The following is a 14039-nucleotide window of genomic DNA, read 5'->3' as shown; positions in this document are numbered from 1 at the left end:
AAAGCTGAATACATATTCTTGTCAGGTGCACCTGGAATAGTCTCCAGAATACACCATTTGTTTGGTTACGCAAGTGTCATAAATTCATGATGACTTAAATCATATTGAAAGGTTCAGCGCAGTAAAGAAGAGCCAGGCTAAGTTTCTCAAAGACGGGGAAAATTTGTTGTGCGCCCGGGCAAGCTTCATGGACCCAAGGTGGGGGTGCGTAGGTGAAGCTGCACCCATTGTCAGGGGAAGGCAGGATAGGGGGAGGGAAACCAGGATTGCAGTTGGGGGAACTGGTTTGAGGAAGAACAGAGTTGTTTTCTGATGGTATCAGCAGGCCCTCATTGTCTCCGCCCCTAGGTGGGCTTCCTCATTCTTGCCCCTGTACTGACCTTTCAAACAGCAGGGGCCCCAGCACACTCAACAGCTGCTGCACAGGAAGGCATAACGCACAATGCATAGACCCCTGCGGGGGCGGGAGGAATTACTTGCACACCACACCCTGACAGCACAGACAGCAAATATCTACAACTGTTGGTGGGATAGACCTGGGCACATGCCGCCGTCACCACCAGAAAGCCACAAGCAGAGCCAGGAATGGAATCTATAAGCTCTTTCACTTTTCAGATCACTGGCCATTGATCTGAGAGAATGGGGGGCTCGCACCCTGAAGGGCCCGTCCCCCCATCTCATCTCCAGCTGGCCTTGTTGTAATCAGTTACACACAGACAGTCACAGCAAACAGCCATCAGAACAGCCTGTCACGGTTGCTTCTCCTGGTATCCAGCATGTTCAGGCCTCCAGACTGTTATCAGCCCCCAGCCTCACCCAGACGCTACACCCCACCACAGTCAGTTTGCATGAATTCAACAGGAACAGAAATTATTATGCAGACCTTTTAATTTTGATTTGTTGGAACTTATACGAATCCTCAGACTGAGAGCTCCTAAAAGCCAGGAGTCAGGGCTCAGGACCACGCCAAGGTCTCACCATCAGACGTGGCCTGTGGTACCTGTATCTTAGGGGAAATCCCTCTTGAGGTTCCCAAGACATCTGGGGTTTCTGGGCCTCACAAGGGATTGTTCTTTACACTCATGACAGACCTTTTGTATCTCTAAAACAAGTGCCAGGTTATTGTTTCCTTGTAGACTCTGAGATCAGTCTCGCTTCTGAAAACACATCATCCCAGACAAAACCTTGGTAAAATACCCATATTTCCAATTATCTATTAAAGAAAAGGGGAAACAGAACTTTATTGGATTTATGAAAACAAACACTTTTTTAAGATATATTTATTTATGTGTAGAAGAGCTGGAGTGAAGGCCAGAGGTGGTGGAGGTTGCGATGGTGAGAGGATTCATCAGAGACAAAGTAGGGAACAGAACAGGCAGATCTACTGAAATACACTGCTGAGGGGAGCACCAGGCAAGACAGGAGAGGTCTGCCGCGCCATGGGGGTCAGCTACCTGGCTAGGGATCCAACTCAGGCCATCACGGTGTCTCTTCCAGGCGTCTCCTTCTATATCTCTAAGTGTTAGGGGGAAGGGATGTTCTGAGCTAATCCCACACAGGCTTTGTGGACCCCACCCCCACTCCAGACCAAAGCCATCAAGACACTGGGAAAGACAAATCCTGTCACCACCAAAGGGAAGGTGGCTGGGACCTGAGGGTGGAGTTAAGCAGCCAGGTTGGGTATAAAAACCAAACACGTGGGCCTTGGGGTCTCTCACTCACTCGCTCGCCTCCTGGCTTCACGGCAGCCAGCTCTCAGAGTGCCATTTGGGATTCCAGATCGGCGGATCCGGTAGGACGCATTTAAAACTTTGTCTCCCACTTTTCTCCCTGAGCTGTACATTTCCTCATTTGCCCTTCCCTTGTAAATAAACCTTTTATTAACCTTTCATGTGTGCCTGCAGTAGAGTACTGATAAGTCCTTTTAAGCATGCAAGTGAGGACCCACAGTCAGGCACCCCGTTTTGTATCGGGGCTGCTCTATAACATAAGTTCCCAGTTCCAAGTACAAAGCCAAGAAGCAAGGCAGTTTCTCCACACGTCTCTCCTGTGTGTCCTCCTGGTGCTCTCTGCTCTGAGAAACCTTCATGTTCTGAGCAAACAGTCCATCAGAACAGCCCAATATCACAGCTGACACTCCCAGTGTCCGTCCTGTTCAGCCCCAGAACTTGTCTTCAGCCTCCCGGTAATACTGACCCAGGTACTCAGAGGCAATCAGTGTCCAGCCTCCACCTCTTTGGGGCATCAGCAGGGCGGGAATCTCAGTGTCAAACAAGAGCTTTAGTTCAAAGAAAAGAGATCATGAGTCATATAGCGTATACGTGCAGCCTGTGTGTGTGCAGGTTCCTGTCCTAGGTATGGGGTCCTCCTCCCTGACCCCTCTCAGAAGGACAGAGCTGAGGTAGAGCACAGGGCACTGTCTGTGGTTCTCACCCATGCGCTCAATTGCAACCACTCAGGCTCAGAGAACAACAATGAGTTTTCTTTAACATACAGGCGAGCAGGGAAATAAAGAGTTTCTAAGGCTTCCGTGACCAGCTATGTCACCCCAGTTAGTGTCCGCAGTGTCCAATAGTCCTAAATAAGGTTGCCCATGTAGGGTGGTACAGTCCCATCAGGGAGGGCCTGGAGCTGGTGGCATAGCTGCAAGCACTGGGCCAGGCTCCAACTCACAGTGGCAGCGGGAGGTGCTCCCAGGAGGTGCTCACCTCTGAGGAGACACCCCAGCAGGCACAGCCACATTCTGAACACCACAGGACAAGAAGGAGGCAACAGCACCATGAGGTGGTGCGGGACAGTCAGCAGCAATGACAGGTCTCAAAGGTGACCTTGCTGCTGTACCCCAGTGGGCAACATGCCCTGGGGTGGTGTGGTGGGGACAGAGAGCCTCTGCTGTCAGATTGGCGGCCGCCTTTGTCGAAGACACTGATGGTGGCTGGTGGTAAAGTGCCCACATACTGTCAACCATTGCCATTCCTGCTGCTGGTTGCACAGTGGGCACAGCTGTCAGGGAGGACTGGGCCCTGTCCTCAAGCAGTGGCCTCCTGCAGCCTGCCAGAGTGGGTGGGATTCCATTCAAACCCACTGATGCCCCCCAGCTCTCATGCCTAGCCCAGGGAGGTGGCCTCAGTGAAGCTGTCTTGTGGCACCCACTGCAGGGCAGCCTTGGTGCTGCCCAGAAGCAGCTCCTCTGGGGGGCAGGGGAGGAGGAGCCTAAGCCCTAGGGGTTCTTTGCTTAAACCTGGCTTGCTCAGGGGAGGGGCCATCTGAAGTCTGCCTGACCCCTGGCAGGAAACCCCCCTCTGCCACTCTCTCTAGAGCTGTGCCCACCAGCTCCCACCTGCACACACAGGGTGCCAGGGCAGGAAACCACCACTGCTGCTGCCAGCCCTTTCAGACTCCTGCTCCCACTGGCCTCTGGCTGTGCCCCCTGGGGCAGCCCCACCAACAAAGCCCACATGTCCCAGCACTCAGGGGGCAGGAAAGAGCTGGGTAAGCCACAGGGGTCTGGAGTCAGTGTCACACACTATACTATTATATACAGACATACACACATTCACACATATATATTAATGCCTTTAGTAAATTTTACTTGAAGAATTTCTGTTGTAAATTTGTATCAAATGAGTGAGAAATCCACCCAGGGATAGTGACAAGCCCTTCATATCTCTACTTCACAGTCTGAAATGTTGGGTGGCATCCTGACCCCTTTCTCACACCTCAGATGTTACATTAGGAAATGCTGTAAAGTCTGTCTCTAAATATATGCAGCTCCAATAACTTCCTATTATTTTCCTGATCACACCCCAAAAAGCTACCAAATTTTCCATCCTAGAATCTGTGCTAGTTTCCGACATTTATCTTCCACCTCTCACCTTCACCTCTTGATTCTGCACAGCAGCCAGACTGAGGCTTCTGAAGAGAAGTTGCACCATGTCACTCTGTCCAAAAAGTTCCATTGATAACACATCTTACTCAGAGAAAAGATTATGAAATCCAAACCAAACTTCAGTGACAAGCCTAAATATTTGTCAATTATTTCCTTTTATAGAAAAGGATAGGTTTTTCACTTTGAAACATAGTAAAAGCGCAGTTTAGTTAAAAATCCAGTAGCCAAAAATACTACTTGGCCATCAGGTTTCCCTTTCTAAATTCACTTATATTCACATAATTCTATGCTTATTACATAATGCTTTTAAAAATAAAAATCATCAAAATCTTTAGTTAATACCACATCTGGACTGAATCATGGAAGTATGGATATTTTTTATAAATTTCAGTTTATTTATTCATTGGTAAAATGTAATATTTGACAATCTTACCAGAGAAGAAGCTTCCTGTGTGTAGGGCAATGACAGTGTCATCACACCTGCTATGAAGTGGGTCATTTGCACAGTCACTACTAGATTATGGCAGAACTGCTCTCATACTAAGGCTTCCCCATGAACAAAGTATGACAAGCGGTCATTTCCAGACCAGTATGGAACACGGAGCTCACTCCTGACACCAGGCACCACCTGAATCCTGTATTTATGTTTCCATGTTAGGGTGTTGAGACTTGGTGCTATTAAGCACAAGGAGTTTTTCTTAATGAATGTGGTAGGTTGAAACAAAAGGTCCCCTCAATCATTTACTTTCCCTCCACCTTTTAAAAATTATTATTTTTTTTTAAGATTTTATTTATTTATTTATTTACACAAGCACTGGGCATAGTCAGAAGCACGGGAGGGTGAGAGAATTCACCAGATCCAGAGCCGGGAGCAGAGCAGGCAGAAGGACTGAAGCACACTGCTGAGGGGAGCAGCAGGTGGCAGGAGAGGTCTGTGCGCCACGTGGGGCCCTCCTCTGGTGGCCGGGGAGCAGCCGGGGATCGAACCGGCAGCTTTGCAACCCAGCACTCAACTGCTGCGCCACCGGGGAGGCCCTCTTATTATTATTTTTAAATATTTATTTTATTTATACAAGAACCAGGGAACAGGCCAGATGCGTGAGAGGGTAAGAGGATTCACCAAAGACAGAGCGGGGAACAGAACAGGCAGACCGACAAAATACACAGCTGAGGGGAGCAGCGGGAGAGACAGGAGAGGTCTGCCGTGCCATGTGGGTTGCTCCAAGGCCGATGGGGAACTAACCTGCACTGCAGAGGCTGTGGACAGCTAGCTTCACAGTGCTGTGTGCTCAACTGCCTGTGCCACCTGGGAGACCCTTAAAAATTATTATTATTTTTTTAATTTTATTTTTTATATTCCCCATACAATTACAACCCCCTTATTTTGACCCCAAGCCCACCTATCCCCGTCCCTCACCCGCCATAGAGTGTCTCTGGTTCATAGTTGTTTGTCGATTTTGATATTTTCTTTCTTATAGTTATTCTTTTTCCTGGTCCCTTATTTAAGTTTTCTAGATTCCTACTATGAGTGAGACCATCCGGTATTTTTCTTTTTCTTTCTGGTTTATTTCGCTGAGCATGATCCCTTCCAGCTCCATCCATGTTGCTGCAAATTGCATGTGTTTATCTTTTTTGAGTGCTGAGTAATATTCCATGGTGTATATGTACCACATCTTCTTGATCCAGTCATCTATTTTTGGGCATTTGGGTTGTTTCCAAAGCTTAGCTATTGTAAATAGTGCTGCTATAAACATAGGGGTGCAGGTGCTCTTTGGAATTGATGTTTCTGTGTCCTTTGGTTAAATACCTAGGAGTGGAATTGCTGGATCATATGGAAGCTCTATGTTTAGTAGGTCCAGAAATCTCCACACAGCTCTCCATAGTGGTTGGACCAGTTTGCACTCCCACCAGCAGTGCAAAAGAGTTCCTTTTTCTCCACACCCTCGCCAACATTTGTAGTTGCTAGTTTTTTTAATATGTGCCATTCTCACTGGTGTAAGGTGGTACCTCATTGTAGTTTTGATTTGCATTTCCCTGATTACAAGTGATGTTGAAGATTTTTTCATATGCCTGTTGGCCATTTGCATTTCCTCTTCAGAGAGGTTTCTTTTTAGCTCTTCTGCCCATTTTTTGACTGGATCATTTTCTTTGTTTTTGTTGAGTCTCATCAGCTCTTTGTAGATTTTTGTGATCAGTCCTTTATCATTAGTGTTGTGTGCAAAAATGTTCTCCCAGTGGGTGGGGTTTCTCTTTGTTTTGGTTATTGTCTCTTTTGCTGTGCAGAAGCTCTTTAATTTGATGTAGTCCCAGGTGTTTATCTTTGCCTTCACTATCACTGCTTTGGGTGATGTGTCTATAAAGATGTCTTTGATGTGCATATCACATAGTGTTTCGCCTATATTTCCTTCTATGTATGGTTTCAGGTTTTATGTCTAGTTCTTTAATCCATTTTGAGTTGATTTTTGTGTATGGTGTGAGGTAGTGGTCAAGCTTCATTCTTTTGCATATAATGACCCAGTTTTCCCAGCACCATTTATTGAACAAACTTTCTTTGCCCCAATGCATATTCTTTGCTCCTTTGTCAAAGATTAGTAGACCATAAATCTGTGGGTTTATTTCTGGATTTTCTATTCGATTCCATTGGTCTGTATGTCTGTTCTTGTTCCAATACCATGCAGTTTTGATGATTATGGCTTTGTAGTATAGTTTGAAGTCTGGGAGTGTGATGCCTCTAATCCTTTCTTTTTTTTTTTTTTTCAGGAGAGCTTTGGCTATTTGGGGTTTTTGATGCTTCCATATGAATTTCATCAACAATTGTTCTATTTCTTTGAAGAATGACATTGCAATTTTTATTGGAATAGCATTGAATCTGTATATTGCTTTTGGTAGGATGGCCATTTTAATAATGTTTATTCTTCCAATCCATGAGCAGGGGATGTGTTTCCATTTCTTTCTGTCTTCTTCTGTTTCTTTTAACAGTATTTTATAGTTTTCTTTGTATAGGTTCTTTGCCTATTTTGTTAGATTTATTACCAAGTATTTGATTTTTTTTTTGTTTCAATAATAAAAGGGATGGTTTTTTTGATTTCTTCTTCTTCAGATTTATTGTGTGTGTATAGGAAGGCTACTGACTTTTGCGTGTTGATTTTGTATCCTGCCACTTTACTGAACTAATTGATTAGTTGAATTAGTTTTTCTGTGAATTTTTGGGGTTCTCTATGTATATTATCATATCATCTGCAAATAGTGATAGTTTGACTTCTTCTTTTCCTATTTGTATTCCTTGCATGTCTTTCTCTTGTCTTATTGCTCTGGCTAGGACTTCCAGTATTATATTGAAAAGCAGTGGTGAGAGTGGACATCCTTATCTTGTTCCAGATCTTAATGGAAATGCTTTCAGCTTTTCACCATTGAGAATGATACTGGCTGTTGGCTTGTCATATATGGCTTTATGATGTTGAGGTATGTTCCTTGCATCCCGAGAATTTCAGACGCTTAAAAATTATTGATGAGACAATATAAGTTATAGATTCACTGTCCGGAAAGACACAGTCACCTCTTAGGTCACCCCTGGTATTTATGCAAGAGGTTGGTTTCTCTTGGTCTCTCAGCATGACCAAGATTAGGAAGATACAAGGAAATAGATTTTTTCCCCATAGAATGAACCAAAACAGTATCTCAAGGTGGACAAAGGGAGAGTTCAGTTTAGCTGGAGAGGAGTGTCACAGCTCAGGATGCTGGGCTGGATGTTTTGTACTTTTGTACTGGGGCCAGGAAGTATTTACAGACACAATAGGTGCTTTTTTTTTTTTTTTTTTTTTTTTTTTTTAGAGCCTGAGCCAAATTGGGCTAGTTTTCAAAAATGCAGCTCAAGGGCATGTCCCATGGAATTGAGATAGAGCATTTTATGATCTCTGCAGCAATAAAAGAAAAGTACCCGCAAGAACGGTGCAGAGATGAAGCAGGGGCATCCCCGTAGCTAGGTCGGAGGCCCTCCAGTCAGACCAGGACCATGCACCGTGGCCTCTTGATTGGCTATGTCAAGACTCAAGTCTAAGTGACTTACTAAGTAAGAGAAGCAACAGGTGCAACCAGAGAAGACTGCACCTGAAAAGTGGTTTCAACTTTAGCATGCAGGAGAGAGGTGCACCCTTTTTCAAGACAAAGAGGAAGTTCCCATCCACAACAGGAAGGCGGTGTCCAACACCAACCCCTATCTACAGGAGGCGTCCCTCCTCCTAAACTCTAGCCGTGGGTGATGAACAGTCTCCTTGCTCACAGGGGTCTGTTGGGCTTAATCACTCCCTTGCCAGCATGACTGGAACACAATATATGGACCTATCTGTCTCACACCGAACACAAGGGGAGGGGTCCTGGACTTTGTGGGACTCTACTGGTGACCCCGACCCTGTCTTTCTACAAAGGGCACCCATTCCCAGTGTCTAGCGAGCTTATAGTAGCCACTCTCCTTGTCTGAGCATCACCGGGGAGGGGATGAGATGACCTGTGAGCAGCCCTGGCTGCAGGCTGGGGTGGGGGGAGTGAAGGAGAGGAGAGGAGGCTCTGGAGCTGCCCTGTGTCTGAGGCGCCATCTTCTCTCCCCACAGCCTCTCTCTGCAGCCACTTGACCACACCCTGGAGACTGTAAAGCAGATGCTTTTCCTTTCCACTCCCTGTTGCTGGAGACCAGCCCCAGCTAGAAATTGTGTCAGGGGTCTCAGAGAGGAGAGGACGGCATCAGCCAAGTTTCTCTCGCAGGGCTGAAGGGAAGTGGAGCGAGGTAGAAGTGAGGAAGACACACTTTAGTTCGTACAAGTATCTCCTACTGAGGGTCTCAGTGGGTCTCCCCAATGCCCAGACCTTGTCAAGAGACAGTATGGGAGGCGCAGCCTGCTGCACCCTGTGCCACACTTCAAGTGTTCAACAGTTAGAGGCACCATATTGATCAGTGCATATGTAGAACATTTCTTTCTTCCTGAACATTCTATTGGACAGCACAGCTCTTCATGCTTTGGGAGCATCAAGTCAGATGCATTAAACACATGTAAAATCAAGGGGCCAATATTATCTCTCTTAAAGATGAGGTGAGGTCCCTGGATGGAAATACATATTAAGCAGGTGAAAAACAAAATCAAAAAAGATTATCAGTGGGTCTGGTGCCTCCAGACACTAACTGTCCCAGTTCCAAAAAGAAGCACTTGTCTCTTCACCTCCCTTCTCAGACTGAGCACGCTCTCATCATCTCTGAGAAATGAGTGCTCTTCCAGGGAGTCCAGGGGCAAAGCTCTAAGAAAAACTTAGGAAACTGGAAATCCAAACCAAGGAGATGGCAGAGACTCTCCCTGGTTCACTGAGAAAAGCATTTCCAAAGTAGGTCTGTGGAGCTGTTGAGGTCACCCAGAACCTTTCACGGGATCCAGGAGGTCAAAACTATTTTTATAACATCTCTTAGACACCTTTCACCTTTCACTATTTTGACATTTGATAAGGTAAAACTTAGTAAAAATGGAAATTATAGTACCAACTGCAGTAGTAGTTATTGTTCAACACCACATTCTTGCAGAAAAAAAAATCCAGACCAGTGTCACTTCAAAATGTCCTGGTTAAATCACAAAAGCGTATTTTCTATTTATCATCCTGAAATCCACATTTTTTAAAGGTCTGAAATGATGACAAGGAAGTGCACATAAGGCATGTCTGCTATAGTCCAAAGGGCCGTGTCCCCGAGGGAAAAATGTATGAAGTGAATTCGCCTCTTCTTTTAGGCAATATCATTTTTAATTGAAGGAATGAATGGCTAAAACCATGGTTACTTAGACTAGTTGAATTGGCAGACACTTTCCTGAAAATGAAGGTGAGTCTGTCCCTTTTAAAAATCAACTGATGCCACTTGTTGCCTTGATAAAATGTAAACTCCCAGAGAAAATCAGAATTATGGAAAATTGTGTCCTATCACTATAAACTTGACAACTTACAGTATGGACTAATTTTTCTTTTGGGATCTGTGGTAAAAAATAAAACATGTGATTTTTGATAACTTGACCCCAGTGTTATTAACACTATATAGCTGTATCACATGCAGTGAAACAATAGGTAATTTTTAAAAAAAAAAATCATACAATTGTAAAAGATCCATTAATATACAAGAGAAGCCTATGGAGTTAATATAACAGAATAGGAAATATTCAATGACATGGTTTCAGGTTTCACTTTGCAAATAACCTTTGAGAAAATATTGCTTATATAGTTGTGATTTCATATGAAAGTTGTAACAAAGTTGAATATTGATAATCTGAAAAGGTTATTAAAATATGCTAATATTAAAAAGGTGATTAAAATATTAAAATTCCTACATATTTCCATGAGATTGTATATTTTTTCATAGATTTCAAACAAAACATTAAATATAGAAGAAACTATGAAAATAAAAGATCTTCTAATGAGGCAAAAATGACACAAATATATAAAATGTAAAATTTCCCCTCTTTTAATTATCCTTATATTGACAGAAAGTTATTTTCTTAAAAATGCTTTGTTAGGGTCTCCTGGTGGTGCAAGGGGTTAAGACGCAACCTAGGAAGCTACCTGCAGCCACTGCAGCATGAGTTCAATCCCTGGCCAGGAAGTTACTCACATGGTGCAGCAAACCTCTGCTGTCTAGCCGGCTGCTCCCCTCAGCAGTGTGTTTCAGTACATCTGCCTGATTTGCTCCCCACTCTGTCTCTGGTGAATTTTCTCACCCCAAGCATCTCTGGCCTGCACCCCAGCTCTTGTAGCATATATTCTAAAGTAAAGAAGTAATACCATCTTAAAAAGCCTTTATTCTAGTAAAGCAAATATTTAAAGCTATAACCCACGTAAAAATTATACATGGGATCCATAATAATTTGTGAGACTGTAGAGACATCCTGAAAGAAAAATGTTTTGAGAATCGCTGACCCAGTTCCTGGGCCAGGACTCGGGGAGACCGTGTGACAAAGGTTTTGGTGCAGGAGAGCAGGGGTCTCGGGGTGTGACTTTCAAAGTCTCAGTCCCCAGGGCGCTGTCTGGGGCGGGAAGGTGACTGTCTGGGCTTCCTCATCTCCCCAATTTCACGTGTCACAGCCCGTGTCGGGTCCTCCTGCCTGGATACTGGTGAGTCACCCCAGGGCTCAATCCCCATTGCCTGGAGGTCTCCGGAGCAGCCAATCAGCAGCCCCGCGGCTCCCGTTCCAAAGCCCTCACCCACCCTCCTGGACTCCGTCTCCCCAGCCCGGGTGGAGGCGCGTCCTGGGGGATGGGGGGCGCCGCCCTCCTGCTCCTGCTCGCGGTGGCCGCGGCCCCGAGGGAGACCCGGGCGGGTGAGTGCGGGTCGGGAGGGGACAGGGCGCTCCCAGAGGCGGGAGCGAGGGCGTGGGCGGGCGTGGGAAAGGCGCGACCTCGCCGCCGCCCTAGTTGTCCCCCCACCTCGGCCCGCCCCGTCCTGGCCCCTTTCCGTCCCCCGAGACCCCAGCCTCCTCTGGCCCCCGAGTCCCGGCCATTTTCGTCCCGCAGCCACTTTTCACTCTCACTCGTCTTTCACCCACTTTCTGTCTCGTGGGCGCCCCCTGGGACTCGAGCCCCCGAAGGGGAGAAGAATAGCCCGGGTCTCCCCTCCCGCCCCCAGGCTCCCACTCCCTGAGGGTTTTCTACACCGCGATGTCCCGGCCCGGCCCCGGGGAGCCCCGCTTCATGGCCGTGGGCTACGTGGACGACACGCAGTACGGGCGGTTTGACAGCGACTCTCAGAGTCGGAGGGCGGAGCCGCGGGCGCCCTGGGCGGAGCAGCTGGGGCAGGAGGAGTGGGACAGGGAGACGCGGGTCGCAAGGCAGAACACACTGTGGTTCCGAGCGCAGCTGGACTCCCTGCGCAGCCTCTACAACCAGAGCGAGACCGGTGAGCTGGCGCGGGTCCGGGCGGGGTCAGCACCCCCATCCCCACGGACGGGGGTCGCTCAGGGTCTCCCCCTCCAGGCTTCTCTGCAACCTGCCCGGGAACAGCCCGCGGGACTTTCACCCCGTTTCATTCTGTTTAGTTTATTCCCGGTGGAGGGGGTGCGGGCGGGGTGACCGCGGGGTGACCCGGGGTGGGGACAGGCTCTCACACCCTCCAGGAGATGGATGGCTGCGACGTGGGGCCCAATGGGCGCCTCCTCCGCGGGTACCTTCAGTTCGCCTACAATGGCGCCGATTACCTGGCCCTGAACGAGGACCTGCGCTCCTGGACCGCGGCGGACACGGCCGCTCAGATCACCCGGCGCGAGTGGGAGGCCCAGGGTGTGGCAGAGACATTCAGGAACTTTGTGGAGGGCAGGTGCTTGTGGTGGCTGCGCACATTCCTGGAGTCCGGGAAGGAGACTCTGCAGCGCACGGGTAAGAGGGGCCTGGAGGCCTCCCGGTCCCCCCCTGCCTGGAGTCACTGCGGGAAATGAGTCCTCTCTCTAGTCCCGAGAGGGGGGCTCCCCTGGGTTTCATGTTCTGCACTAGAGAGACTCCCAGAGACTCTGGCTTCTCCTGGAGGACAGTGAAGGGATCCCGTCTCTCCTGAGAAAGACAGACAGTCCCTGACATCACATGTCACCGGGTCCTTTCGACCAGGGGCCTGTTTGAGAACCACGAGTTTCTCTCTCAGTCTTGTTTCTGGTCTGAGAACATTTTCAGTTATGTGATTCCTGCTTTTCTGTGTCATTCACCTTCCACCCAGGTCAGGAATAAAAAGTCTGTGTTCCACTCCCTCTGCTTCATCCTACCCTGGGTTTTCTTCCTCATTCTAGAACTTTCTTAGGAATAGGAGAATCTCACAGATTCCCCAGGTTAGCCTGTATTTTACATTTTATGCTTCTTCCTGCCACATCGGTTGTCTTGTCCATTGTGAGAACCGTCTCATGAGGATTCTTCAGTGTCCGTGGAGGAAACACAAAGTGAGTTTTCTGATTTACCACCTCAGATCCCCCAAAGACACGCATGACCCACCACCCCTTCACTGACCATGAGGTCACCCTGAGGTGCTGGGCCCTGGGCTTCTACCCTGCGGACATCACCCTGACCTGGCAGCGAGATGGGGAGGACCTGACCCAGCACACGGAGCTGGTGGAGACCAGGCCTGGGGGAGATGGAACCTTCCAGAAGTGGGCGGCTGTGGTGGTTCCTTCTGGAGAAGAGGGGAGATACATGTGCTACGTGCAGCATGAGGAGCTGCTGGAGCCCCAAGTCCTGAGATGGGGTAAGGAGGAGGATGTGGGCACAGAGGCTATTCTCAGGGCCATCAGGAGCCCTTCTGGAGCCCTTCAAAGGGTCAGGAAAAGTCCTGGGGCTCAGGGTATGATCTTCCCTTCCCTTCCAGTGCCCCCTCCTCAGTCCTCCGTCCCCACTGCGGGCATCATTGCTGGCCTGGTTCTCCTTGGAGCTCTGCTCACTGGAGCTGCGGTGGCTGCAGCTGTGATGTGGAGGAAGAAGCGCTCAGGTGGGGAAAGGAGTGGGGGATCTTGTCCACTGGGGGCTTCCATGTCCCAGGCAGAACTTGCCCTGCCTGTTTATTGGGAAGTACCATCCACACACGTGTGTTGCCCAGAGGGCATTTACTGTAGTCCCCCTCAACTCCTTTCTTCTTTTTCCCCAGTCCTGACCTGGGTCTTTAGTCCCAGTTCTGGAAACTTCCCTGATGTGCAGGATTAGAAGATTCCTTTAGGCTTCTAACCTGACTGCTCCCTGGTCTCACATGATATTTCTTCCCACAGGGAGACAAGGAGGAAGCTACACTCAGGCTCCAGGTAAATGTGAATCAGTGGTTTGACCCTGACCCCTGGGGACAGTGTAAATGGACTCCATGGGGGAGTCACCCTCATCTGTCCCTCCTGTGGTGTCATCTCTTACCAGGTTCTGTTTTGTTCTCAACCAGGCAACAACGGTGCCTAGGGCTCTGATGTGCCTCTCAGCCCCTAAAGCATCTTTTAAAATGAATGTGATGAGGGCCCTCCCCGGTGGCACTGTGTGTTGCACGCAGCGCTATGAAGCTGTCCGTAGCCTACACAGCGCAGGTTCAATTCCCGGCCAGCCAGGAAGAATCCCACATGGCAGGGCAGACCTCTCCTCTCTCGCCCGTTCCTCCCCTCAGCAGTGCTTTCAGTCCGTC

At 48.2% G+C, this 14039-nt stretch overlaps 1 protein-coding gene across 1 annotated transcript in view; it reads left to right on the top strand.

The window, feature by feature from the left end:
* Nucleotides 1-13822, top strand: part of LOC311188327 (patr class I histocompatibility antigen, A-108 alpha chain-like) — a gene marked incomplete at both ends in the record, with an annotated part of 172398 nt that extends 158576 nt beyond the window's left edge. Inside the window, 4 exons of the mRNA XM_084259441.1 lie at nucleotides 12005-12280; nucleotides 12855-13130; nucleotides 13251-13370; nucleotides 13806-13822. Of these exons, the coding sequence (XP_084115567.1) occupies nucleotides 12005-12280; nucleotides 12855-13130; nucleotides 13251-13370; nucleotides 13806-13822 (689 nt within the window). The remainder of the gene's footprint in view (nucleotides 1-12004; nucleotides 12281-12854; nucleotides 13131-13250; nucleotides 13371-13805) is intronic.
* Nucleotides 13823-14039: the final 217 nt, after the last annotated feature.

Source organism: Talpa europaea (assembly GCF_964194135.1).
Source record: "Talpa europaea genome assembly, chromosome: 2".
Taxonomy (NCBI): Eukaryota; Metazoa; Chordata; class Mammalia; order Eulipotyphla; family Talpidae; genus Talpa; species Talpa europaea.
This window is presented reverse-complemented; position numbering and strand designations above follow the sequence as displayed.